The sequence below is a fragment of the Hylobates moloch genome, unplaced genomic scaffold, assembly GCF_009828535.3.
Source record: "Hylobates moloch isolate HMO894 unplaced genomic scaffold, HMol_V3 SCAFFOLD_8, whole genome shotgun sequence".
Classification (NCBI taxonomy): Eukaryota; Metazoa; Chordata; class Mammalia; order Primates; family Hylobatidae; genus Hylobates; species Hylobates moloch.
The window spans coordinates 34,099,534-34,117,107 of record NW_026652283.1 but is presented as its reverse complement, the minus strand read 5'-3'; the positions used below and the strand labels follow the sequence as shown (position 1 = coordinate 34,117,107).

The 17,574-nt window shown below is 50.6% G+C and overlaps 1 protein-coding gene across 1 annotated transcript; it reads right to left on the bottom strand.

Annotated features, from left to right (window-relative positions):
* Window positions 1-2,737: 2,737 nt before the first annotated feature.
* EIF3I (eukaryotic translation initiation factor 3 subunit I) lies at window positions 2,738-17,514 on the bottom strand. The gene is made up of 14 exons (XM_032160072.2): window positions 16,805-17,514; window positions 12,262-12,312; window positions 11,998-12,127; window positions 11,586-11,673; window positions 11,400-11,492; window positions 9,893-9,980; window positions 9,539-9,604; window positions 8,135-8,284; window positions 7,925-8,052; window positions 5,685-5,795; window positions 5,473-5,562; window positions 5,069-5,142; window positions 3,298-3,390; window positions 2,738-3,202 (listed from the first exon to the last, which is right to left on the bottom strand). The coding sequence occupies exons 1-14, from the start codon at window positions 16,977-16,979 to the stop codon at window positions 3,121-3,123; spliced, it is 1,419 nt and encodes a 472-aa protein (XP_032015963.1). The 5' UTR covers window positions 16,980-17,514; the 3' UTR covers window positions 2,738-3,120.
* Window positions 17,515-17,574: the final 60 nt, after the last annotated feature.

The window sequence follows — 17,574 nt, the reverse complement described above, 5'->3', positions numbered from 1 at the left end:
GCACAAGAAAGGGTTAAGGGTTGGATACCTGTGCCATCAGCACCTTACTTCCTTTTTTTTTTTTTTTTGAGATGAAGTCTCGCTCTGTCACCTGGTCTGGAGTGCAGTGGTGCGATCTGGGCTCACTGCAACCTTTGCCTCCCTGGTTCAAGCTATTCTCCAGCCTCCGCCTCCCGAGTAGCTGGGATTACAGGCACGCGCCACCACATCCAGCTAATCTTTATACTTTTAGTAGAGATGGAGTTTCACCATATTGGCCAGTCTGATCTCAAACTCCTGACCTCAGGTGATCCGCCCACCTCGGCCTCCCAAAGTGCTGGGATTACAAGTGTGGGCCACCGCGCCCGGCCAGCACCTTACTTCCTTAGGAGCTATCTTTCCTGAATTCAAGTGGGTTTGTCTTTTTGGAAAACTGAGTGTTGTCCTTGCCCCATCTCCAAATCTCATACTTCTTCCTAACTTCTGCAAACCCAGAGATAAATACGTCCAAGGCCAATCCTTTAGACAGACATACTCTGTCCACAGCCAATTGCAAGTGAATCCCTACCTTGAAAACAAGGATTAAAGGGGAAATTTGCTGCAAAAATAATTTCTAGGACTCTCTACCACTTTGCAAGGTCGATTGTTTCAAAGCAATAGAACAGAGGTTGAAAGCAGAGTGGAATCATTTGGGCTCAAATTCTAGTTTCGCTATTCACCTGCTGGGTGTTCATAGCAAACCTGAGTCTCAATCTCGTCAGTAGCATGAAGGGGATAAGAGTAGTTATAATCTGGCCGGGAGCGGTGGCTCACGCCTGTAATCCCAGCACTTTGGGAGCTGAGGCAGTCATATCACCTGTGGTCAGGAGTTCGAGACCAGCCTGGCCAACATGGTAAAACCCCATCTCTACTAAAAATACAAAAAATTAGGCCTGGCACGGTGGCTCACACCTGTAATCCCAGCACTTTGGGAGGCTGAGGTGGGCGGATCATGAGGTCAGGAGATCGAGACCACCCTGGCTAACATGGTGAAACCCCCTGTCTACTAAAAATACAAAAAATTAGCCGGGCATGTTGGCTCCCACCTGTAGTCCCAGCTACTCAGGAGGCTGAGGCAGGAGAATCACTTGAACCTGGGAGTCCGAGGTTGCGGTGAGCCGAGATCCCGCCCCTGTACTCCAGCCTAGGCATCAGAGCAAGACTCCATCTCAAAAAAAAAAAAAAAAAAAAAAATTAGCCAGGCATGATGGCACATGCCTGTAATCCCAGCTACTCAGGAAGCTGAGGCATGAGAATTGCTTGCACCTGGGAAGCAGAGGTTGCAGTGAGCCGAGATCATGCCACTGCATTCCAGCCTAGGCAACAGGGTGGGACTCCGTTAAATAAATAAATAAATAAAGTAGTACTTTTATTATTTGGTTGGCTTGTTGCACATGCTGCCTATCAGCCCCAGATGCCAGCTGTCTTATGAGACTGAGAGATGTGGGGAGGGAGGGTTCACCTTTCCAGGGTGAAGATCAGATTTAGTTATCTTGTGTTGCTCAGTCTTCCTCCATACCCCATCCTGCTTCACTAACCCCACTAGTGCTGGATCATCTCTGTTTACCTCCCTCTCCCCCATCCTTCATCTTTAGTCTTTCTCCTAAAATTGTCCGAGTTTGGTCCTCCCCCGTCTTCATCCACACTAGTCCCTTCCATCTGGACTCTCCGGCAGCTGCCTCACTGTTCTCTGCATCTTCATTGTTATCAGTTTTCTTTCAAAAGCTCCTGGGTCCAGACCTATCAATATTCACAGTGGGCCCTTTCCTGCCTTCTTTCGTTGGCTCATGCCGTTCTCCCCAATGTTGGCTGTTGCTTTGCACAGTGGGTATGCTGGGTCTGTTGAGACTCGGCTCAAACATCACATTCTTAATTAGCCTTCTGTGACACTGAGGCGAAACTAAATTGGTTTCTCCCTTTAAATAGAATTCCTTAAGAAGTAGGACTTTGTCTTGTTCCTCTTTTATTCCAGTGCCCAGTACAAGATCTGACTGGCAATAATGTTTGCAAGAAGAGGAGAGGTTATCACGGCTCCGAAGTGGCTGTCACCCTACTAACCAGGGCTGCCCACCCAGACTCCCAGAGGGCATACCTGGGGCTGGAAACTCACTCCCTGCTTTTCTGCAGATGGCTGTGTGAAGTGAGGACTCGGACGCGCTCCCTGTGGTCTGGGCTCAACCAGCCAAAAGAACAACAAAGACTCCGGAACCCACTCTACATCCTCTATCGCTTAGCCATCTGTGGAGCCCCAGAGCCTGCGGCTGTGGCGAGTCCCACACCTTCTCCCTGGGGATTACCCCTCTGCTCAGCGTCCTGACCTGTCTTCCTCCTCCTCAGGCCTGTTTCTGTGCTGGACCTGCTCACCTGAGCCTGCAGAAGCCACATGGGGGAAGAGTGTGGCAAACAGTGACAGGAAGGGAGAAGACAGAAGTCTCTCAGCCAACTGCTTCAGCCGAGTCCCTACTCTAAGCACTGGCTCCTTGGACAGCAGCTAAGATGTTCCTGAAACCTCTGAAGACCCCTTAGGACCTTTACACCGTGGACGAGGGTGCCTGCAACCCAGGTTAGCCAGAGGTACTGAGGGGCTTAAGTGTGAAGTGTCCAGAGTATAGGGAGGTCTAAATCATAAAAGTCTCCATGACCAGCATCAGCTTCCTGGGGTGTTAGTGAAAAGGAAAGATGATGAAACAGACACCACAAAATATCTGACCAGAAGCCATTTATTACCAAACCAATTTATTTCTTAGAGTTCAAAACCTTCTGTGAGAATCTTCTCTGGCCTGGATGGAGATCCACCTTTTTTTTGAGACGGAGTTTCGCTCTTGTTGCTCAGGATGGAGTGCAATGACGTGATCTCAGCTCACTGCAACCTCTGCCTCCTGGGTTCAAGTGATTCTCCCACCTCAGCCTCCTGAGTAGCTGGGACTATAGGCACGTGCCACCATGCCCGGCTAATTTTTGTATTTTTAGTAGAGACGGGGTTTCTCCATGTTGGTCAGGCTGGTCTCAAACTCCTGACCTCGGGTGATCCGCCTGCCTTCGCCTCCCAAAGTGGTGGGATTACAGGCATGAGCCACCGCACCCGGCCGGAGATCCAGCTTCTTAAGCCTCAAACTCAAATTCGAAGTACTGTGGGTCGAAGTAATGGATACGGACGTAACCATCTTCGCCGCCGCTGCTGTAGCTGGAAAAAGATAGCCAGGCACCAGTCAGGTGCTTACCCTGGGAGAGGCAGAGACCCAACCCAGGCTTAGCTCAGCTGCTTCACTGGGATCCTACCTCTTGCCATCAGGATGGAAGGCAACACTGTTGATAGGTCCAAAGTGACCCTTGACTCTTCCAAACTCTTCTTCAAAGGCCAAATGGAAGAACCTGGAGGAAAAGGGACACAATTAATTCACTTTCCATCTTCTTCCAAAACACTTTGGAGGTGGCACTCCCCAAATGCAAACTGTTATTATTATTTATTTATTTTGAGATGGAGTCTTACTCTGTCACCCAGGGTGGAGTACAGTAGCGCAATCTCAGTTCACTGGAACCTCCCCCTCCTGGGTTCAAGCAATTCTCCTGCCTCAGCCTCCTGAGTGGCTGGGATTACAGATGCCTGGCTAATTTTTGTATTTTTAGTAGAGATGGGGTTTCACCATGTTGGCCAGGCTGGTCACGAACTCCTGGCCTCAAGCCGCCTTCCTTGGCCTCCCAATGTGCTGGGATTACAGGCATGAGCCACCACACCTGGCCTCAAATGCAAATTGTATCACAAAATATAAAGCAGAAGCCGAGGCGCAGTGGCTCACGCCTGTAATCCCAACACTTTGGGAGGCCGAGGCGGGTGGATCACTGGAGGCCAGGAGTTTGAGACCACCCTGGCCAACATCTCTACTAAAAATACAAAAAGCAGCCAGGGACGGTGGCATGTACCTGTAATCCCAGCTACCCAGAGGCTGAGGTAGGAGGATCGCTTGAGCCCAGGAGGTTGCGGTGAGCAGAGATGGTGCCACTGCACTGCAGCCTGGGCAACAGAGTGAGACCCTGTCTCAAAAATAATAATAAAGCAGAAAAATTAAGAAGTGAATGTGAACAAAATAAGATGGAAGTTGGTGGCTGCGTGCCGTGGTTCACGCCTATAATCCCAGCACTTTGGGAGGCTGAGGCCAGAGGATCACTTGAGCCCAGGAGTTCGAGGCCAGCCTGGGCAACACAGTGAGACCCTGTCTCTTACTTTTTTAACTTTTTTATAATAAGGGGAAGACTGGACCCAGATGTCTGCCTGAATACATAACTAATACTTACAGAGTGCCTACTATGTGCTGGGCAGTGCTTAATAAATATTAACTGAATAATCTGCATAATTTTATGGTAAGTATATTGTCATTGTCTCATTATACAGTAGAGGAAATTTGGACATAAAGAAATATAATGAAGGCTGAGCACAGTGGCTCATGCCTGTAATCCCAGCACTTTGGGAGGCCAAGGTGGGCGAATTACTTAAGGCCAGGAGTTCAAGACCAGCCTGGCAAACATGGTGAAACCCTGTCTCTACTAAAAATACAAAAATTAGCCAGGTGTGGTGGTGGGTGCCTGTAATCCCAGCTACCCAGGAGGCAGAGGCAGGATAATTGCTTGAACCTGGGAGGTAGAGGTTGCAGTGAGCAGAGATCGCGCCACTGCACTCCAGCCTGGGCAACAGAGCAAGACTCCGTGTCGGCCAGGCGCGGTGGCTCACGCCTATAATCCCAGCACTTTGGGAGGCTGAGGCAGGAGTATCACAAGGTCAGGAGATCGAGACCGTCCTGGCTAACACGGTGAAACCCCGTCTCTACTAAAAATACAAAAAGAAAATTAGCCGGGCATGGTGGCGGGCAGCTGGGCAGCTGAGGCAGGAGAATGGTGTCAACCTGGGAGGCGGAGTTTGCAGTGAGCAGACATCACGCCACTGCGCTCCAGCCTGGGCGACAGAGCGAGACTCCGTCTCAAAAACAAAAAAAACAAAAACAAAAAAGGTACACCCCATGAGATTTCAATCTGGAAGAGCTCTCTTCTTCTTTACCTGGCCTCGAACTTGCCAATCCTGGTGGAGGTTGTGGTTACATCCATGGCTTCCTGACCACCGCCCAGGACCACCTGAATGGAAGAAGAAACTCTAGATGGGACCAAGTCCATTTCTGTTTTTCTCCTGCCATATACATTTTTAACATCTCACACAGCCCCAAGGGAGGATACCAAAGGTAGGGGATGATCAGACACTTCTGCCACCTCCTGCTGGCTTCCCTGGGGCTATTCAATCCTTCCAACTTTGTCACTCCTCTGGGAATCTCCTCTCTGCCTGACATTTCCCCCACAATGTTGTAGCCAAACTTCTGGACAAGCATCTAGAACTTGGAAGCTTCCTGAGGCTTCAACAGGAAGGCGGGTCCTGAGGCTTCAACAGGAAGGCGGGTGGGGTTCTCTTACATGGTCATAGTTCGGGGAGAGGGCAGCTGAGTTGACGGGACGTTCTGTCCGGAAAGTCTTCTGATGTTCAAGAGTTGTGGAGTCAAAAAGCTGGAGAGAGAAGGCGGGGTGGGGGAGAAATCGGTAAAAAGCCTTCCTGGGGGAGGTCGGGCAGGGTGAGCTGTGCAGCGGGAGGGAGGGAGCAGCCCCGCCAGACCCCTGCCCAGGCTCACCTTGGCTGTGTTGTCCTTGGATGCGGTCACAAACATGGTCATGTCCCTGGATAACTGGATGTCGTTGATCTGCCGGGAGTGCTCCTTAACATTCGCCAACACCTCTCCAGACTGGGGAAGGAGGAAGAGTGAGACTGACTGGGCCCAATCCCTACTCATCTCAGTTCCCCAGAAACCCAAGCACCCAAATGAAAGCTGAGACAGCATGGATTTTGTGTTTTCCTCATCCCCTCTATCCTATCAGTCACCCCTAAATATCCCTTGACTCTGTCCAGTAATGTACATCCTATGCCTATTGGCTAGTTCAGGGTCATTCTCCAAACATAACCTGCAAAAGCTGTTGGAAGGAAAATCTGGCCATCGATAACCCTTTGAAGATTCCCTACTGTCTGGAGGAAAATCAAAACTCCTCACCTCTTCACACGTAAGGACGTTTAAAATCTACTCCCCGTCCTCTGTCCCCAAGACCACATCCCAAGGGTTTCTGCAGACTCCATACTTTAACTCTGTGCCTTTGCCTTTGCTGTTCCTTTTGCCTGTGGGATGTTCTTTCCTTCCTGCTTGAAGCTCCATTTATTCTCCAGGGTTTAATGTACACGCCACCTCCCTGGGACAGTGCACCTTCCACACTTGGTTGAGACCTCTATGGTGGCATAATTCACAATCTGACTCAGGTGCTAGCTGTTTTTGCAAGTCTGTCTCCCCATGGCGGAAGGAACTGTGTCTGATTTACTTCTTTGTTCTAGGAGCTCAGCACAGGGCATTATACTCAGTGGTGGCAGGCAAATGCTCATTTGTGATCCTTAATTATTTTTTTGAGACAGAGTCTTGTTCTATCACCCAGGCTGGAGTACAGTGGCACAATCATGGCTCACTGCAGCCTCAATCTCCCAGACTCAAGCAATCTTTCAGCCTCAACATCCTGAGTACCTGGGACCAAAGGCACGCTCCACTACACCCAGCTAATTTTTAATTTTTTTTTTTTTTTGGAGAGACAGGGTCTTCCTATATTGCCCAGGCTGATCTCAATCTCCGGGGCTCAAGCAATCCTCCTGCCACAGCTGCCCAAAGTGTTGGGATTACAGGTGTGAGTCACCGCACCCGGCCTGTGATCCTTATTAACATGTCCTGAGTACTTTGTGACAAGTTTTTCAAACATGTGATATCATTTGATCCTTGAAACATTTTACAGATAAACAGGGTCAGAGAAGTCATGTAACTTGCCCAAGATCACACAGCTAGAAAGTGGTGAAATCTACATTTGAATCTCACCTCTGCTCTTTTTAAAATTAATTAATTTTTTTTTTTTTTTAGAGACAGGGTCTCAATGGTCACCCAGACTGGAGTGCAGTGGTGTGATCATAGCTCACTGCAGCCCCAACCCCTGGGCTCAAGAGATCCTCCTGCCTTGGCCCCCAAAGGCACTGGGATTACAGATGTGAGCCACAGCATACAGCCCTGCCCTTGTTCTGAACCAGTGTGCTATGACCAGTCCCCAAGGCAGGTGGATCATCTGGTCAGGAGGTCAGGATTCGAGACCAGCCTGGCCAACATGGTGAAACCTCATCTCTACTAAGAATACAAAAATTACCCAGGCATGGTGGCAGGTGCCTATAGTCCCAGCTACTCAAGAGGCTGAGGCAGGAGAATGGCTTGAAACCGGGAGGTGGAGGTTGCAGTGAGTCGAGATCGTACCACTGCACTCCAGCCTGGGTGACAGGGTGATACTCTTGTCTCAAAAAAAAAAAAAAAAGGCCAGGAGCGGTGGACTGCCTGAGGTCAGGAGTTCGTGACCAGTCTGACCAACATGGTGAAACGCCATCTCTTTAGCCGGGCGCAGTGGCGGGCGCCTGTAGTCCCAGCTACTCGGGAGGCTGAGGCAGGAGAATGGCGTGAACCTGCGAGGCGGAGCTTGCAGTGAGCCGAGGTCGCGCCACTGCACTCCAGCCTGGGTGAAAGAGCAAGACTCCGTCTCAAAACAACAAAAAAAACAAAAACGAAACTCCATCTCTACTAAAAATACAAAAAAAAAATTAGCCAGGTGCGGTGGCATGCACCTGTAATCCCATCTACTCTGGAGGCTAAGGCAGGGGAATTGCTTGAACCAAGGAGGTGGAGGTTGCAGTGAGCCGAGATGGCGTCACTGCACTCCAGCCTGGGCGACAGAGAGAGATGCCATCTTCAAAAAAAAAAAAAAAGAGAATCATTCTGGTAGGCTCAGGCCCCATGTGGCCTCTTACCTTGGCACTATACTGGTTGAGCTCTCCACTCTCATGGCCAGCGATGATGCACTCCCCCAGGGGTCCCCAAACGGCACTGGTGATTTTAGAGTCATTGCAAGGGATCTTCATGTAGGGCTCATTGTTGTCTGTGTGGGGCAGTAGATGTTAGGCCCTGGGCGCTAGAACTGCACCCTTTACCTCAACCCCAGCCCTATTTCCAGCCCTCACCAATCTGGCTCGGATCCCGCAGGTCAAAAAAGCTCACAAAGCACTGGTAGCCCATCTGCTTGTCCGTGGAGAACATGATGATGTTGCCCCCAAAGTCAAAACCGCAGGTCCGGACAGCCGAATTGGTCTTGAGAAGGGCCAGCTGCTTTCCTGGAGTCAGGCAGAGTCTGGGCTACACCATCCATTGCAATTGCAGGGAGGACATTCTAGAGAATGCTACCATCACATCTCACTGTTTCTCTTGCTCCAGTGACCCAAACTTAAAAAGTATTTTAACTTTTCTTTTTTTTTTCTTTTTTGAGATGGAGTTTCGCTCTTGTCCTGCAGGCCGGAGTGTGATGGCATGATCTCAGCTCACTGCAACCTTTCAAGCGATTCTTCTGCCTCAGCCTCCTGAGTCAATGGGATTACAGGCACCCGCCACCATGCCTGGCTCATTTTTGTATTTTTAGTAGACGGGGTTTCGCCATGTTGGCCAGGCTGGTCTTGAACTACTGACCTCAGGTGATCCACCTACCTCGACCTCCCAAAGTGCTGGGATTACAGGCGTGAGCCACCACACCTGGCCAAGTATTTTAACTTCTTACCCAGACTGTTTCCTCAGACATCCTGCTAATGTGGCACTGCTCATACGCAGACTGCAATATATCTGTCTCTCCCTCAGACTGCGCTTCTCCACAGCAAAGACCTGATCTGATTTCCCTGCATGTCCCCAGTACCCAGCATAGACCTGGCACTAAACAGAACAGCTTAGGCTGGGCACAGTGGCTTATGCCTGTAATTCCAGCACTTTGGGAGGCCAAGGCGGGTGGATCACTTGAGCTGAGGAGTTCGAGACCAGCCTGGCCAACATGGTGAAACCCTGTCTCTACTAAAAATACAAAAATTAGCCAGGTGTGATGGCGCATGTTTGTAATCCCAGCTATTCGGGAGACTGAGGCAGGAGAATCGCTTGAACCCAGGAGGCAGAGGTTGCAGTAAGCCAAGATTGTGCCACTGCACTCCAGCCTGGGTGACAGAGAGAGAGAATCTGTCTCAAAAAAAAAAAATTAGCCAAGCATGGTGGTGGGCGCCTATAATCCCAGCTACTTGGGCTGGCTGAGACAGGAGAATCCCTTGAACCCAGGAGACAGAGGTTGCAGTGAGCCAAGATAGTGCCATTGCTCTCCAGCCTGGGTGACAGCGAGACTCTGTCTCAAAAATAAGAAAAAGAAAAAAAAACAAAACTTAATCTATGCTTCCTCCACCATGGTGTATATGTTCTCATCTGTCTTTCTTGTCTCTTATTCCCTAGACTGGAAACTGTCTACGGATTTCATCTCTATTTTCCTAGGACCTGTTTACTCAAACAGGTACACTGCAGGTCCTCAATATTTGCTAAAAAAGTGAATGAACCCAGCTTACCTGTTTCACAGTCCCAGAGACGACAGCTGTTGTCAGCTGAGCCAGTGAGGACATGCTTGGTGTCCCCTGAAGAGTTGTTAAGAAACATGACGAGGCTCACCTGAGCCCTTGTCCTCTTGGGAGGCCAAGTGAATCATCTCCCTGTTCAGCCCCAAAGAGCCTTTCTCCCCCTCTCACCTCCTTATCCAGAACTGGAACTTGTCCTGAACGTTCCCCCAGCCAGTGAAGAGACCAGGCAGTAGGAGGTATCGTTCTCTAGGCCCTCAACAGCACCCCCAACTCCCAACTCCCAACTCAGCCTCTCCATCGCTGACAGACCCTAGCAACACAGACTCAGACCCAAAACAAGGATACAGTCAGCGTCCACACACCACACAGCTCCGGTATGGCCCATGTAGGTGCCCAGCCTCTCACCATTCACAGAGTACCATACATTGACGATCTGGAAAAGTCAAACCACAGGATAGTACAAATCCCAATAAGAACAATGGCTTCCTATTTTGCCCCAGGAACCCTCAGCAGCCTGTAGCCAGGCTGATTCTGCCCTCTTCTGTTCATTTCTTGGGAAACAGCAGGGAGCTGCTAAAAAGACCAACTCCTGGATTCTCCTCCCTTCCTAAAGGTAAGCAACAGAGGAGTCAGGCGGCTTGCAAAAGCATCCTCATTTGTTAGCTCCAGCTCTCCTGGGACTCCCAATGGTTCCAAAGAATAAAAGGCCAAGTTGAGCTCCAGTCCAGAAAAACAGTGTCTCTGATGTCTTATCCAAGTGGGAGCAGCTGATGGTAGGGAAGTCTGGGTTCTGGTACCTGCTCTGCCACTGTCTCACTGTATGATCTCAAATACAGTGCTTCTCTCCTCTGAGCTTCAGTTCTCTCATCTTGAAAATGGCCAGGCCGGGTGTGGTGGCTCACGCCTGTAATCCTAGCACTTTGGGAGGCCGAGGCAGGCGGATCACCTGAGGTCAGGAGTTCAAGACAAGCCTGTCCAACATGGTGAAACCCCATCTCTACTAAAAATACAATTAGCCACGCATGGTGGCACGAGCCTGTAGTCCCAGCTACTCGGGAGGTTGAGGCAGGAGAATCGCTTGAACCTGGGAGGCAGAGGTTGCAGTGAGCCAATATTGCACCACTGCACTCCAGCCTAGGCGACAGAGCAAGACTCTGTCTCAAGAAAAAATAAAATAAAATGGCCAGGTGCCTCAAAAGGCAGTATCATGAGGGATTGTTTTGCATTGAGTAGCAGGATGGGATTGACTTAAAATGAGACTAAAGACACCCTCATTAAGTTCCCTGTGTCTGAATAACACAGCCTGCACCTATCCTGGTGGAAAGATTAGATTATCCCTAAAGGTTGCATCCCGTTCTCTGGGCAAGCTGACCCTCATCTTTATCCCCTTTCCACAGTGGTCTCTTGCTTTTCTTGGAGTGCAGTGGCACGATCTCAGCTCACCGGGCTCAAGCGATCCCCTCGTTTCAGACTCCGAAGTAGCTGAGTCCACAGGCGCGAGCCACCACGTCAGGCTAATTTTTTGTGTGTGTAGAGATGGATCTTACTACGTTGCTCAGGCTGGTCTCCAACTCCTGGGCTCAAGCGACCCTCCCACCTCGGTCTCTCAAAGTGCTCGGATTACAGGCGTGAGCCACCGCACTCGGCCAATAGGGTTCCTCCCCGCCTTTCCCGGTAAAATACCTTCGCCAGCCTACCCCCGGCATGGCCTCTCCCTGCTTCTCAGAATGGGCTGCTCTTTGGTTCCCCGCTAACGGCAAAACTGGCGTGTCCACCCACCGTCCTGGCAGAAGGATCCCGCCCCTCCCGGACCCCTCCACACGCTCCCGCCCGCCCTCCAGCCAACACTCACAGGGTCCTTGGCCACAGTAAAGAGGAGGTCTCCTTCGCGGTTATACTTAATCTGCGTAATGGACCGCTCATGGCCCTGCAGTAGGATCGGCTTCTGTGGGGACAAGACAGTAACGTCAGTGCTCGGAATTGGGCCCCGGCCTCAGCCCAGGACCCCCACTGCAATACCCTCAACTCTGGAACTCACCATCCCGGCGGTGACGCGACGAAGGCCGCAACGTGAGTAGGACCGGAAAAGATTTCGAGGCCACTTCCGGATTATGGGTCTCCGCCCCCTCGTTCCCGGAAGTAGAACACAGCGGCGTTGCCATGGCGGCGTCTCTAGGTAGGTAGCCGGCCCCGCCCCTCCATGGATTTCCCGACCCTCGCCTCGAATTCATTTCCTGCTCCACATCCACCCTCTAACCCCGACCCCTGCTACAACCCCAGAGGCCGGACTCCTGGATTCATTTCCCCAACTTCCCTGGGCCTGCCTTAGCCGCCAGTCGCAGCCGAGGCGAAAAGAGCGAAGGAGGGAAGTGGGGGCGGCTAGCTGGGGCTAGAAGGCCAGGAGAGGGCGGGGTGGGCGGCCGTTTGGGGTGAGGGTCAGGGTGACTCACTCGTCTGCATTCAGGGCAGGTGCTGGCTCTGGTGCTGGTGGCCGCTCTGTGGGGTGGCACGCAGCCGCTGCTGAAGCGGGCCTCCGCCGGCCTGCAGCGGGTTCATGAGCCGACCTGGACCCGACAGTTGCTACAGGAGATGAAGACCCTCTTCTTGAATACTGAGGTGCGTCTCTGTGAAAGGCCCCTCTCTCGGGGGAGTTGCCGCCAAGAATTCGGTCTTTGGAGTCACACAGGTCTGGGTCAGCCCCACCACTTACTCACTAGAAATTCTCGGAACAGTCAGTTGTCCTCCTTGAGCCTCAGTTTCATCATCTGTAAATGGCGATTATAATAATAACCATCTGATAGGTCAGTTGCAGGAATTAGGTGAGATACGTAGAGCACTTAGCATTAGGCCTAGAACATAGTAAGCGCTCAATCTATGGCTGCCATTGTTCACATTTTACTGTGATTCCTTAGTTACATAAGGCCACATTTGTGAGCCTTTCCAGAGGGAGGGCTTGGGGCTCAATTGGCCCTGCAGGGGAAGAGTTCAGAGGAGGAAGGCTGGAGCTGGAGGACTTGGGGAAGGCTTCCTGGAGGGGCTGACACTGGCATCAAGGCCTTGCAGGATGGGAACTAGCAGAGGTGAGGGAGAGGGTAGTTTGAGAAAAGGCACAGAGTTCAGTCTGTTTCCCTCTTTGCCCTGGAAGGATCCTCCTTAGAGGGATTAGTGTTCTCTGGGTCTTTGTAACCCTGCCTCCCTCCAAGGAAAGGCATTCGCTAGGAGCTCAAAGAAGGCAGTGCTGCTCAGTCAGGCCATGACACTGACTGTAGGTTTCTCCTCTTTCCAGTACCTGATGCCCTTTCTCCTCAACCAGTGTGGATCCCTTCTCTATTACTTCACCTTGGCATCGACAGGTGGGTCCTGGCTTAGAACTGTTCTCGTTAGTGTTTGAGGCCACCTGGAAGAGTGATTGGGGGCGGGGGTGGGGTGGAGCTTGAAGCACCTCATTCCCATCAGTGAGAGAGGGCTAACTAGCTCTAGTTCTCTCTTACTACCCTCTTCTCTGAACAAGAGGGGCACAGTGGGCTGGTTATGAGTATACTGCTAGGCACTGGAGTTGGTTTGAAGCCTGGCAGTCTTGTGTGACCAGCGGAGGAAGAAGGAAGGTTCATTTTGCTGTGCCGAGTGCTGGCTTTAACATTCTTGCTTCCACTGTGTGCTACCTACCTGACCAGGAGCAAGTCCCTCATTTGAGCCTTGGTTTTATATAGTTGGCTTCATAGCATTGTGAGGATCAAAGTTAATGAATGGGAAACATCTAGGAGAGTGCCTGGCACACAGTCAGAGCTCCAAATTTCCTTTCTCTTGACATTTGTTGACTGCCCTCTACTATGTGAGATACTGCACTAGTCTTACACATTATTTAATTCCAATCATGACTCTGTAAAGCAGATATGATTATCTTAGAAAATGAAGTTGCAAAACTTTGGGCAATTTCACCTCTCAAGTCCCACAGCATGTCAGTGCAGAAGGATTTGAAGCCATATATTAAAAGTTCATGCTCGACAGGGCATGGTGACTCATGCCTGTAATCCCAGCACTTTGGGAGGCCAAGGAGGGCAGATCATTTGAGGTCAGGAGTTTGAGACCAACCTGGCCAACATGCTGAAACCCCGTCTCTACTAAAAATAACAAAATTAGTCGGGTGTGATGGTGTGTGCCTGTAGTCCCAGCTACTTGGGAGGCTGAGGCACGAGAATGGCTTGAACCCGGGAGGCGGAGGTTTGCAGTGAGCTGAGATCACGCCACTGCACTCCAGTCCCTGGGCAACAGAGCGAGACTCTGTCTCAAAAAAGGAAAGAAAGAAATAATATGCACTTATTTAAAGAGTTTGAAAGCCTCTGGCCTCATGCATTCACTGCTGTGGAAGAATGCTGAACCCTTGACCAGCTGACTACAGGTAGCCATTCACCAAGTTTTAATCCAATTGCAGTATTAGGTTCTTTTTATCTCATTACCCTTTCTGCCTGTATCCTTTAATATCCATCCTTTCTAATAACCAGAACAGTAATCACTATTTATGAAGCATCCACTTCAACCAGGGACTCCATGCATTATCACAGTTCATCTTACAACAACCCAACAAAAGAAATGGTATACTGTGATCCCTATTTTACATGCGGGGAAACATGTTGAGTGTTTGCATATCCTAACCAAGATTACAAGGGAAACTCAGATCTGCCTCACTCCAATGCCCTCACCTCCCACTGCACCGTGCTGCATCCTTCTTCCATCTACTGTTGCAAACCAGACCTTAGCAGCCATGACACTCCTTGTAAGGTATGTAAACTTAAGAAGGCAGCTCTGGGCAGGGCACAGTGGCTCAGGCCTGTAATTCCAGCACTTTTGGAGGCTGAGGTGGGCAGATAACCTGAGCCTAGGAGACCAGCCTAGGCAACAACAACAACAACAAAAATACGAAAATTAACTGGGCTTGGTGGTGTGTGCCTGTAGTCCTAGCTGCTCAGGAGGCTGAGGTGGGAGGATCGCTTGAGCTCAGGAGGCTGAGGCTGCAGTGAGCAGTGACCTCACCACTGCACTCCAGCCTGAGCAACAGAGACAGACCCTGTCTCAAAACAACAACAACAAAAACGAAAAACAAAAAAAAGAAAGCAGCTCTTTGTAAGTGGGGTTGTTGTATCAATTTCTTAGATGGATAATGCCTCCATGCTGGGGCCTCCCAGGGGATGAGGAGCAGGACAGTTTGCTCCTCTGCCTCACACAGGCAAGCCCTGGGAGTGCTGGGAAAGAATGTGCTGAGGAGCCAGTGTGAGCATCTGGTCTGCAGTTGAGTCTTCTTTCCATGGATAACTCAGCTGATTTATCCATTGGTCTTTTTTGTGTGTATGTGGCTCTTTTTTTTTTTTTTTTTTTTTTTCTTTTGAGACGGCGTTTCGTTCTTGTTGCCCAAGCTGGAGTGCAATGGTGTGATCTCGGCTCACTGCAACCTCTGCCTCCCAGGTTCAAGTGACTCTCCTTCCTTAGCCTCCCCACTAGCTGGGATTACAGGCATGTGCCGCCATGCCTGGCTAATTTTTTTTGTTTTTGTTTTTTGAGATGGAGCCTTGCTCTGTCACCCAGGCTGGAGTGCAGTGGTGCAATCTCTGGTCACTGCAACCTCTGCCTCCCGGGTTCAAGCAATTCTCCTGCCTCGGCCTCCCAAGTAGCTGGGACTACAGGCATGCGCCACCATGCCTGGCTAATTTTTGTATTTTTAGTAGAGACGGGGTTTCACAATGTTGGCCAGGCTGGTCTTGAACTCCTGACCTCAAATGATCCACTTGCCTCGGCCTCCCAAAGTGCTGGGATTACAGGCGTGAGCCACCACACCTGGCCTAATTTTGTATTTTCAGTAGAGACGGGGTTTCTCCATGTTGGTCAGGCTTGTCTCTAACTCCCGACCTCAGGTGATCCGCCTGCCTCGGCCTTCCAAAATGTTGGGATTACAGGCGTGAGCCACTGCACCCGGCTGTGGCTCTTTTTTTGATGTGATAAGAACACTTAACAGGAGATCTAGCCTCAGCAAATTTTAAGTTAACTCCATTAGTCTTTTTTTTTTTTTTTTTTTTCTGAGACAGAGTTTCACTCTTGTTTCCCAGGCTGGAGTGCAGTGGCATGATCTTGGCTCAGTGCAACCTCCGCCTCCTGGGTTCAAGCGATTCTCCTGTCTCAGCCTCCTGAGTAGCTGGGATTACAGGCGTCTGCCACTACGCCTGGCTAATTTTTGGTATTTTTAGTAGAGATGGGGTTTCACCATGTTGGCCAGGCTGGTCTCGAACTCCTGACCTCAGGTGATCCGCCCGCCTTGGCCTCCCAAAGTGCTGGGATTACAGGCGTGAGCCACCGCACCCGGCCAACTCCATTACTCTTTTTCGAGTTTGCTTATTGGCAGTCAGCCCCTTGGAACTTCAAAATTAAGGAACAGATCCTGGGCTGTGATGCCCTCTACCCACACCACAGGTCCAGCCTAATGTCCTGAACAGGTGCTGGCTTCCTCCTTCTGACACTTTAACTCCATAAGGCCTGAGCTTGGGCTTCACCTGATGTTCTGCTCTGTCTATATCCACAGTTCAATAACGGCGCAGGCTTTGGAGTCAGGCAAGTCTTGGTTTAAATCCTCAACTTGCCTTAGTTTATGCGACTTATTTGAGCCTTTGTTTCTTTTACGCAAAATGGTGATAATCCCCTTCTTGCAGTGTTGTGAAAATTGAGATGTGTACACAAAGCACCTAGGCCATGGTATGTGCTTAATAAATGGTGGCTGTGCTTGGTGTCACTTGACTCTCTACTGCATCCTTTGGGATTTGGGTGCCTGTCTGTCCAGATGTCCTTGAGATCTCACAAGTTCTCTTTGAGTGCAAAGACCTCATTCTCATTATCAACCCAGGCTGGTCCCAGACCTCAGAGTTCAGGTCTTCACGCTGGAATCCTGGGAAGCACTGAACGTGGAGTCAGGAGATGTGGGTTTGAGTCCTGAGATTTGCTGTGACTTCATCTGGAAGATGGGGTTTTGATACCTTTTTTAAAGGTATGAAATGATAATGATGGAAGTGTTTTGTGCCTAGAAAGGCATTTGTTGCATCTCAGGCATTCTTTTCATTCTGACCACCCAGATCTGACCCTGGCTGTGCCCATCTGTAACTCTCTGGCCATCATCTTCACACTGATTGTTGGCAAGGCCCTTGGAGAAGATATTGGTGGAAAACGTAAGTCAGGCTACTGCGAGTGCAGGACGCAGCTCTGTGGATCTCGACATACCTGTGTTAGTTCCTTCCCAGAACCCATCTCCTCGGAGTGGGTGAGGACACGGCCTTTTCCCATCCTGCCCTTTCCTCTGCAGCTGTTCTGCTTCCTTGTGGCCATCAGAGTTCCCTTCCCCTGGACAGTCTGGGGAAAGACAGAGGCTGGGGCGGGATTCAGGACCAGACCCCATCTGAGCCCTTCCTCCAGCCCTGTACCAGCTCCTACTGGCATGGCTGAGCTCAGACCCCCTTGATTTCTGCCTATTATCCCAGGAGCAGTTGCTGGCATGGTGCTCACCGTGATAGGAATTTCACTCTGCATCACAAGCTCAGTGAGTAAGACCCAGGGACAACAGTCTACCCTTTGAGTGGGCTGAACCCACCTCCAGCTCTGCTGCCTCCAGGAAGCCCCTGGGCCGTGAAGTGCTGGCAGTGAGCGGATGGACCTAGCACTTCCCCTCTCTGGCCTTAGCTTCCTCCTCTCTTATGGGGATAACAGCTACCTCATGGATCACAATAAGAGAACAAGAGTGAAGGAGTTTTGTAACCTTCAAGTGCTGTTCAGCTGCGGGGATTTAGCACAGGAGACTCTACGCTCACCCTCAGCAACCTTTCTGCCCCAGCAGCTCTCTTCCTGCTGACATCTCAGGCCCCCAGCCCAGCCACCATTACTGTGGCCTGATCTGGACTATCACGGTGGCAGGTTCCATGGACTGCAGAACCCCAGCTGCACGGAAAGGGCCAGCTGCAGACTTTGAGCCAGAAATGCAAACGGGAGGCCTCTGG